The 10,978-nt window shown below is 39.9% G+C and overlaps 1 protein-coding gene across 1 annotated transcript in view; it reads right to left on the reverse strand.

The window, feature by feature from the left end:
* The window catches only part of LOC127573671 (actin-related protein 2/3 complex subunit 1A-B), a 31,470-nt gene extending 22,729 nt beyond the window's left edge, over window positions 1-8,741 (reverse strand). The window contains exons 1-2 of the mRNA XM_052022082.1: window positions 8,611-8,741; window positions 962-1,061 (exon numbers count right to left, since the gene is read on the reverse strand). Of these exons, the coding sequence (XP_051878042.1) occupies window positions 962-1,025 (64 nt within the window). The 5' untranslated portion in view covers window positions 1,026-1,061; window positions 8,611-8,741. The remainder of the gene's footprint in view (window positions 1-961; window positions 1,062-8,610) is intronic.
* Window positions 8,742-10,978: the final 2,237 nt, after the last annotated feature.

Raw genomic sequence — 10,978 nt, forward strand, 5'->3', positions numbered from 1 at the left:
CCTTCATAAAATAAAGAACTTATTCATAATAATGTCACTCATTTTGGCCTCAGCCACACATGATTCACCTCTGTTTTGACACCACATGATTATTTTTTTTTGATTTTGGTCTTTGAATTGATAATTCTGTCGTCTCAGATGTACCACCTTGCCTTTAACAGTTCAAGTTAACTGACACACTTGTAGTCATCCCTTTTGACAAAAAGTATCTAAGATACCTTTGGAAAAAAAGCTGTAACAGGAGTTGAAGGGATATAGACCACGTGCAGGCAGGTGGGTTTAGTTTGGATAGGGATCGTGGTTGGCACAGACATTGTGGGCCAAAAGGCACAAGAGCGCTGTACTGTTATATTCTTCAGGAGTGTTGCAGCATTTTTTTAACCTTGTAAATTAAATGATCTCTCCTGTAAACAACCTTCATTACAAGGATATACTTTGAAATGTACCATCTCATACAAATGCAACCACAAAGTTCTCTCAGGGGCAACTAATCACATTCCTGAGCAATAGCAATATACTTAACATGTGATTAACCAGTCATCAGTCACTAGCCACTCCCAAAGCAAATAAAGGCGAGTGAAGAACTCATATTAAATTGAGATTTAAAGAGAGTACCAATGGGCCTTTTGAATAATCTCAAATAATTTGTCAACTGTGCGGATTATTTTGAATACAGTAATTTTGATGAAATTTGGTTCACAATTCAGGATGCGAGTTGATACTTTTACAGATGTGCTAGTTGTGGATCTCTACATAGCTACATTATATTCTATCACAATGGCAACATTTTTGAATTTACTGTTCTATCACAGAATCTGAGATTTAGCAATGAAAACTAGGAATCAGCACAGACACCATACCCTGTAAAAATAAACTATTTGCAAAAACAAATAGGTCTTCATTTTTTCAAAGTAACGAACATTCTTGCCCAATTACATGGGCATCTTAAAGTATGACTTACGTGTCCGATCTTGATTCCAGGCATGACATGTGATTGGTTCAAACAAGAATTGATGGCGAGACATTCTACTTTCAAAACTTCTTTATGACCTTCACTGAACCTTAAGGCATTATAAAGAGTGAAATAACATTTCAGTATTTTGAACACATTTATTCTAAAATTAAAAAACTTAAACACAATTATTTTCAGCACCCCATTCCAAATTACTGATAGAAAGGAACCACCCAGGTTCTTCACAGCAACAGCAGCTAAGCCACGTTGACTAAACAAGGACTTTAAAAAAACAAAGTAAGTGAATAAATGTTATTAAACATTCCATTCTAAATGATTACTTCAATGTTATCCTTTTCTACAGATAAGCAATGTCATGATTTTTTATTTGGTAGAGGCAATCATTGACCTAGAGATTTTTTTTCTTGAAATACTCCAGGAATACTGACAGATAATGTGGTCACACTTCAAAAGTTCCTCATTGGTATCAAGGTATGATGTGACACTCCAGTATTGTCAGAGACAATATATATTAAGTCTTTCTATTCCCAGCCTGAAATATCATGCAGCTGATCTACTCTGTTCCCTCTGATTGTGTTTTTCAATAAACAGAAGTAAGCAAGAGGTATGGTTTAGAAATGCTAGCTTAGATACATGGTGCAAGTTTAGGATCACATCACTGGAGAAAAGGCAGACACAATTTGAGTTTTGATCATTGCTTTGTTCAAGTGTTCAAAAATCAGTGATCTAATTATTCCAGAGCAACCATCCACAAACATCTTCACAGTTTAAAGATCTAAAAGAATTAAATAACTGAATTACATTTTTTGGAACACTCACATGTCCTTAATCAATCAGTCCCAACAATTTACTAACAAGTTGGAAAAGACCACTGTCATCCATTGGGATTGGCCCAAGATTAAAAAACTTTAACTGCATTTCTCATCTAATTTCTTCATCAAAACATGTCCCTGTTCTCTCTTAAACTGATCCACTCTGTCTCCACCAACTCCGCAGTAAACAGTGTACCAACCAACTACTGGAACTGATATTTCCTGTCAGAAAAGAGTAGGCTGCTCTACAGACTTGAGGATGTTTTGCTTTCATTTCATGGTGTCTGATAGCCCATTCTGAGATCTGTATAGTGCCATAGATGGTTAGGAGATGCTTGATGGAGTTGGTGATATGGAAGATGGTGCACTCCTTCCTTTATTTATGAGGGGCTTCCATTCACTTCATAAGAGACTCAAGAATTTGGGTCATGTATTTCCCTTCCCCATTTTGATCAATCCCAGATCAAGAACTCCCAAAAGTCAGCAAAGTGGCTTTGAGAAAGTACTTGAAGCATTTTCTCCTATCCTTCTGGTAATCTCTTGGCATGATAATTTGGAGCAGTGTATTTTCTTTGCAAGTCCTATATTCTGCATGCAAACAAATTGACCACCCATTGGAGCTGGCTATGTGTATTATAGCCTCAGTGCTGGGGACATTGGCCTGGGAGAGGAAGCTAACATTGGTTCACTGAGCCTGTCAGTGGATTTAAGAGGATTTTGCAGGGAGATTGTTGGTTGGACTTCTCTGGTGCTTTTTGTTACCTACTGAAATATACAGGAGAGCAGTGGTCACCATTGTCCAGTACACCACAAACTTTGTGCCAGGTTTGAGGCTGCCTCAGACATTCATGTTCATTCTACACCTGTTACACAAAGGCATGCAAACCAGGATTAAGCAAAGACCCAATCTCAGTGCAGACTAGGCTCCAGCTGTGTTATCATTCGCAAACTTTCTTGTTGCAATATTGTGCATCACCTCCAACAATATTCCCACTGGGTAGGCTCCATCAACAAGATGAATTATTCAACCTCCACCACTTCCACTCCAGCACCAAGGTCATTCCAACTTCAGTCACTGAGCTGCAGTACGTATACTTATGGAGGCTAAGCTCCATGTCATTGTTAATTCATTCACTGAAGTGCAAGTGAGAATGGGCCTTAACTAAACATCCACTAAAGGTCCTCTGCTAACCTGCCTCCACTGTGCAACACTACTCCCAACAAAGATCAATGAGGAGACCCTAAAAAAAACAAAGAACCACTGTCCATATCTCAGGAGTGACCTTCCAGCAAAGGCAGGCATCGTATGTAAAGCTCATCACCAGCTCCCATGACAGGGAGCAAGTCTATATTTTGGAGAACACCAATTACAGCTACAGTGTAACTGAAGTTACTGATATGAACTACATGTCTTGCCACGTTTGCACTGTGGCAGCAAGGTTAAAAACATATTCAGAGAATAATGGTTAAAGGCATGATTCAGCCAGATATTTGTAAAACAATGTCCAAGTGTTAAGTACAGTAGAATGCACAGCAGCTTACTGTTGCTCATAAGCATATTTTTCAAAAGTTTCAAAGTGAAATAAATTTGAGATGTCATTAAACACATTTATGAAATTCAATCAAGACACCAAGTTGATAGGAAAAAAGCTCAAATCAGGAACAGAATGTTAATAATATGGAAATAAAGACAAAATTCATAAGATTTATGAAAATGTAGTAATGAAAAGGCTAGGTTCATGCAGTTGCTTTGATGTGGCAAGTTAGAGTAAACTTGTAAATATCCCTGATTGGTTATGAAAAATGGAATCTCAGCACTAGTACATAGAGAAATTTGCAGCTCACATCTGGAAAAGTGACCAAAATGCAAATTACTAAAACAAGCAAAAAAATCTTAATTTTGCCAACTAGTAAAATTAACACTTACCCTTAAGAATTTACTCTTTGCTAAGGGATAATCTGCTGATTTTAGTGATAGTGAAAAGGATAATTGAAGGATTCATAATATATTCATGGAGAAACAACTTTAAAATTTATTTCCAGATGTTGACTCTGCAGACCTAACAATACTGCCATACAAATAAAACCCAATTTCTTCTTCCTTCTCCAGTAAATAAGCTATCACCAACATGAATAAAACTTAACCAATTTGCTTTATTCCTGAAAAAGAACCTGTGAGATTGCTAAGATTCACATGAAACGATTGAACGTGCTCAGATCAAAGTTATGATTTGTATTACTTGAACTACATTGAATAATTCAATAATTTTTAATTTGTTACAAGACATTGCAGACTTCCATCCTAAAAATCCAGTGTGCCAAATAATCTTGAACTAAGAATACATTGCTTACTTGCACGGTAGCGTAGCGGTTAGCGCGACGCTATTACAGCGCCAGCGATCGGGGTTCGATTCCCGTCACTGTCTGTAAGGAGTTTGTACGTTCTCCTGTGTCTGCGTGGGTTTCCTCCGGGTGCTCTGGTTTCCTCCCACATTGCAAAGACGTACGGGTAGGTTAATTTGGGTTTAAAATGGGCGGCGCGGACTCGTTGGGCCGGAAGGGCCTGTTACCACGCTGTAAATAAAATCTTTAAAAAAATATACATTTTCTCTGTTCTCCGACAGGAAAGCTTAGTTCTAATAATAACTCTAAAATTTTCTGTGTGGCATTTTATAAGGGGCATTGCTAAACAGTACATTAAAAAAACATTGAATGAGAAATACTAATGTACCTTGTAATTTTTTTTGATCCTCTGATTTTAACTGTCTAATGCATTCTTTGAATCAATATCTCACTTTCAAGGAGACTTTGGCTACAGTAGACACAGGTAAAAGGAATTGCAGTAAAAGGCTAAACAGCATCAATGGAAGTTAGTTTTGCCACTTAGAGAACGGCACTATGGTACCATCTGTGGTTGAATTATAGTCAGCAATTATTATAAAGCTGATGCTGTCTAGAATGGGCAGTTGGCAGGATTTAAATATTGCTGTAATACAAGTTACTTTGTGTGCATTCTACTCCTTTTAATCAGTGATAGTTGTCAGTGGAAAGTTTCAAGAAACTGCAAAATTAAGTCCACTAATGTTTCCTGGTACTCAATGTTTGTAACTTTCATGGGTCAAATACACTTCTGATGTTATTAGCTTTTATTAAGTCTACAATATCATTAACACGTTTAGTACAGTAATATAAATAGGCAGGGAGAAAAATAACTTGGATGTTTTAATTTCAAGCAATAATACTATGCACTTAATTTCACTCCGGTACTATTAACTAGGTATTCCATAGCTCAAAGCGCTCTCAACAAGCTCTATATGTACGATAGGGGAAAATCTGTAATTGCACTCCTCAGTTCCTTTCATTCAAAGTCTAAGGAGAGAAAGTAGTAAAATTTCCCACACCAATTACATCTTGATGAAAGAGTCCGAAAAGGACAAACCAGTATCTTGATATAGGACGACATTCCTAGAAAAGTGATAGAATCAATCTGCAATGCTCCTCTTTCACCCAAGGTGCAGACTGTATTGAAATAATCTTCATTAAATATTAGATTCCATTCTTTTATTGCTCATCTATTAAGGGAGTAACAGAACATTACAGGTCAATGACCTTATCATAACTAGGAAAAGTCAGAAATCAAAAATGTTCACAGCTGTAAAGGCGAAGTTGAAGACCATGACAGACTGTATAACACACAAGATGCTAGTGCTGGCTGAGAGGGCATGGTAAAGGTTTGTTGATTGCAGCTGATCTGCATGGAGGAGGTGCAAATCAAAGGAGATGAATAAAGGCAGGAGAGAGAGAAAATAAAATGCTCCAATGCAACATAGTCATGTCCTCACTCATCTCCTATTTCATTATCCTTTCTCAGAGATTCAGCCTCTCTTGGTCTCCACTCTATTGCATTTCTTCCCTTCTTTCTCTCCAGCTCTCAAAACATTTTATCTCTAAGTTTTCCTAGCTCTGATGAAAGGTCATTGACATGAAACATACATGCTTTCCTCCCCACAGATGCTGCCTGAAATGTTGATTATTTTCAGCATTTTCTGTTTTAATTCCAGATTTCTACGTTCTACAGTTTTTGAGTTTCCATTTCACAATACGGTTGTTCCATAATTGTGAAAGAATGTAGAGAAAAGTTAGTGGGATATGATGTGATAATTGGAATCAATCACATCATTTTCTGCTCTTTAAATACCTCGTGAATTTGAAAAAGGACAACCTTTTTGGTTTAATTGGCAAATACAGAAACCTGTTTGCAAGCCCCAAGGTCATATAAACACAAAAAGAGTTGAGTTGTTAATCATTTGTGGCATTATTTGAGGGATATTGATGAAGTTTCCACTTTTCCACAGGGATTTTTATGCTCCCCCTCCAATAAAAACAAGAGGTTTGGCCTTGGTTTAACCACACATGAAAGATGGCAACCTCTGTTAAAAGGACACTCACTCAGTACTGTATTGAACAATTGGTTTAACTATATTGCCCTTGTAATGCTCCAGGTGAATACCACAAGTAGAATTCATAAAAGCTACGTACACTAACAGTACATCATGTGATTTTCAATAACTTTCTAATAAACTTTTGGTCTGCAGCAACTATCGGTATATTTCTATGATGATTTTTTGACAAGAACGCTTTACATTCCTTCTCTCATATCTCATTGTTCCCCCACCCTATTTGTACTTCAACCTAATGAGTCATGTCTCAGCACACTGAAGATGAGAGATTGTAACAATCTAACTTTAAACACAGAACAAACAACCATACAACCTTCTGAAGCAATATGGTATCTAACCCCAAACGCATGTGGAAATAAATCAGGCACTCCTTAAAATCAGCAATGTTCACCTTTATATATAATTTCATAGTTTCCAATGCCACAAAAAAAATGCAACAACGACCTAAAAAAATTACCTTTCGAGCTTTGCTCATTGACAGTCCTCTGACCCAGAGGCCATATGTTCAAGTGCCACCCCAGGGATCTGAACACACCTTATTGTAGATATGCTACATTCTTTGCATGGCCACCTTTCAGTTTCAGTAAAACTGAGACCCTGTATTTCTTCAGCTGAATGTGATGGACTGTTTAGGGGAGGACCAGAAAATCCTGTTCCCAGCCAACGTGCATTTCTCATTGTTAAATTAGCTGTTTGACTTACCTAAAGAACAGTAATTGTACTTCAGAACTTAATTGGTTGCAAAGCACTTCGGAGCATTCTAGGGTATGTATTATATAAATGCTAGTCATTTCTTTTTAAGCAGTTATTTTTCTGCAAATCACCCATTTTAAATTGTCACTTACTGCCTTATGTTTATTGCATATTGATCAAAATAGAAGTTTTACCAATATTAACACCAGTGCTACTGAGACAAAAATTATCAGTTATCCCAATGACTAATTGATTCAGTCTCCTGCTATAAAGCTCATTATTCTCTATCAAGACCTGACCCAAATCTGGAAAAACATACACATGAGAACATTTCACGTGCCTATTGTTCTACATTGAATCCCCTGTGGCAAAGCCTCACATCAAATGTGAACAAATTAAAAAAAGAACATGTATCCAAGATCAAAAATATTCAAATAATTTCCATAACTTTATATACTATTTACTTAACAAAACAAAATTACTGAATTATTTCCTTGACTAGTTCCCAGAGGGATGAACCACTGTTGCAAGATCAGTTCAAATCCTCACCAATACATTAAAATTCACTAAATAAATCTGAAAATATAATCATAGAATCTGGTTCATGGATATCTGTCCCCTTACCTGTCAGGACTAATGCTAGACACACCAATGTGGTTAATTCTTAACCAGAATTTCTTAGCAGGACACTCAGGGCCAAGGCATGAATTGGGGATAGACAATAAATGCTAGTCTTATCAACAATGCCAACATCCTATGAATAAATAAATAAAAGACAAAGGATGGCCTTCTGTGGAATGTCACAAATTTGATCATACCCTTTCCTAGATAACAGGCCTGAAAGGGTCTGCAACCAGAAACACTAAATTATTCCTCCTTCCACAGATATTGCCTGACCTGCAGAAAGTTTCCAGTATTTTTTCATTATTTCAGATTGAGCATCTATTAGTTATTTTGATTTTCAATGCCTGAAAAATCTATATCTAGAGCTTCCTTTCCCTCCTAAAGTAAGAAAAAACAGCTTTCCCCCATAATTGTGTTAAAGGGACAAAATAATCAAAAGCCACAAGGAATATAGCATTACCTTACTTTCAATTTGTTCGAATGATTATACCATATACTAAATAACCATTGCGAAACTACAGTTTGGGCTAGAATTCAGAAAAACTCCAGTGGAATATGTGAGTGTTTCGGACAGCCTCGTTACCCCGGCGAAGCAGCAACTACATGACCTGAACCGTCCTGCTTACTGTGTTTTATACACTTGTTCCCTCTGCACGGCACTGCTACTAGCCTCAGTCGCCCAAGGCACTGCTACAGCCTGGGGCCACCCCCGCACCCCGGGAGCAGGGCGGGGGCAGGTCATTAGAGCCCAGTCTTTCTCCTTCCTGGGTCTCCGCGGTCATTTCCTCGCCAGTTCCCACGATGTGTGACTGGTGGACCGGGCCCTGCCGCACACTCGGCTCGGCGCATTATCACCCTCCTTCTCCTCTTCTTCCTCCCCCCCTTCTTCTTCCCCTTCTCCCCTCTTTTCCCTTCCGCCGGTTGCCGGCTTGTTTCCAGCCTAGGCCTCAACAGTTTCTTTTCCCATTTGGGGGCCCGGCATCCTTGCCTCACCGTCCTCCCCCTCCGCCTTCCTGCCCTCGCCCGCGTCCACCCGCCCAGCTCTTACCCGTCGGGGGTGGAATTCGCGGACTCTGGTCAGTCGACACGAATTCGGTCACCAGGCGCAGACGGGCTGTCGGGATCCGGGAGCGGCACCGCGAACACGCCCGTGCGCGGCTTCCAGGGACGTGGACGCACACGTCGGACGCAGAGTCCGGCGCCGCGCCCGCAAACGGTTGCTATGGTGCGCCTGCCTCAAGTGTGGCTGGTTTGTTCAGTGGGCCACGACTAATACAAACTGGTGGAAATCAGAAATTCAGCAGAAAATAATGGAATTTCTCAACAGGTGAGACAGCATCTGTGGAGGGAGATATGTAATCGATGTTCTATCATATTCGGATTAGTTTATACACCAGGGTGCAATGAAATTCCCTGCTCACATGAAGCTCACAGAGTAAACAGTATACATGGTAATAATAAATACAACAATAAATACAAAGACAAGCGCAAAATATCAGACTCATGCAAAGATTGTAGCCTATTAAGTCTATGCCGGCTGTCAGAGCATTCTCATCTGTTCCATTCCTCCATGTATTTCCCTACAGCCTACTCCCTCACACATGCCCATCAACTGCCCCGATTCTGCTGCCACTCACCGACATTAACTGACCATTTACATATTGGTACCAACACATTGGTAGGAGAAGGGGTGAGTTTAGGAAGCAAGAATAAGAACCGTTTAAAGAGCAGAACCTCAAAGATGGTAATCTCTGGATTGCTTCTGGTGTCACAAGCTAGTCACTAAAGGAATGGGATAGATCAGATGCATGTGTGGCTGAAGGGATGGTGCAGGGGGGTGGGCTTTAGGTTCCTAGATCATTGGGACCATTCCTGACAAGGGTGAGACTTGTACAACAGAATCAGGTTTATTATCAGCATCTTATATGACTTGAAATTTGTTGTTTTGTGGCAGCAGTACAGTGCAAAGACATAAAATTACTATAAATTACAAAATAAATAAATAGTGCAATAAAAGGAACAAACAAGTAGTGTTCATGGGTTCATGAACCATTCAGAAATCTGATGATGGAGGGGAAGAAGCTGCTGCTGAATCATTGAGTGTGGGTCTTCAGGCTCCTGTACCTCCTCCCTGATGGTAGTAACAAGAAGAGAGCATCTCCCAGATGGTGAGGGTCCTTAATGATGGATGCCGCCTTCTTGAAGCACTACCTCATGAAAATATCCTCGCTGGTGGAGAGGGTTGTGCTCGTGATGGAGCTGGTTGAGTCTACAACCCTCTGCAGCCTCTTGCAATCCTGTACATTGGAGCCTCCATAACAGGCTGTATGCAACCAGTCGGAATGCTCTCCGCTGTATATCTATAGAAATTTGCAAGAGTCTTTGGTGACATACCAAACTCCTCAAATTCCTAAAGAAGTAGAGCTGCTGGCGCGCCTTCTTCATGATTGCATCAATGTGTTGGGCCCAGGACAGATCCTCGGAGATGCTGACACCCAGGAACTTAAAGCTGCTCACCCTTTCCACCGCTGATCCCTCAATGAGGACTGGTGCGTGTTCTCCCGACTTCCCCTTCCTGAAGTCCACAATCAATTCCTTGGTCTTGCTGACATTGAGTGTGAGGTTGTTGTTGCGTCACCACTAAACCAGCTGATCTATCTCACTCCTGTCCACCTCCTCATTGCCATCTGAGATTTTAGCAACAACAATGGTGTCATCAGCAAATTTGTAAATGGCATTTGAGCTGTGCTTAGCCACATAGTCAAGAGTGTAGAGAGAGTAGAGCAGTGGGCTAAGCACACATTCTTGAAATGCGCCTGTATTGATTGTCAGCAAGGAGGAGATGTTATCACTGATCCATACTGACTGCAATCTCCCAATGAGAAAGTCGAGGATCCATTTGCAGAGGGAGGTACAGATGCCCAGGTTTAGAAGCTTGGTGATTAATACTGAGAGATGATGGTACTGAACGCCGAGCTGTAATCGATAAACAGCAGCCTGACGTATGTTTTGCTGTTGCCTAGGTGCTCCAAAGCAGAGTAGAGAGCCAACGAGATTGTGTCCACTGTAAAACTGTACCTCTTTCACCTGGAGGAGAAGTTGGTACGTCCAGTAGGTAGATCAGGAGGGTAAATGCACATGAGAGGAATACAAAGCTAAATTGCATCTACTTTAATGCAAGGAGTCTAACATGTAAGGTAGATGAACTCAGAGCTTCAATTAACACATGGAAATACGATGTCCTCATGTGAGGCATGATCTGACTGGATGGCAGACAAATAAAAGCTTTTCAGTGTATGTCAGTACATTTGACAATACCAAAACCAATACCAATACCGATACTGTTGCCATCACTGAAATATGGTTGAAAGATGGCAGGACTGACAACTGAGTATCCTGTGGTACAGAATTTTCAC

The sequence above is a fragment of the Pristis pectinata genome, chromosome 8 (genome assembly GCF_009764475.1).
Source record: "Pristis pectinata isolate sPriPec2 chromosome 8, sPriPec2.1.pri, whole genome shotgun sequence".
Classification (NCBI taxonomy): domain Eukaryota; kingdom Metazoa; phylum Chordata; class Chondrichthyes; order Rhinopristiformes; family Pristidae; genus Pristis; species Pristis pectinata.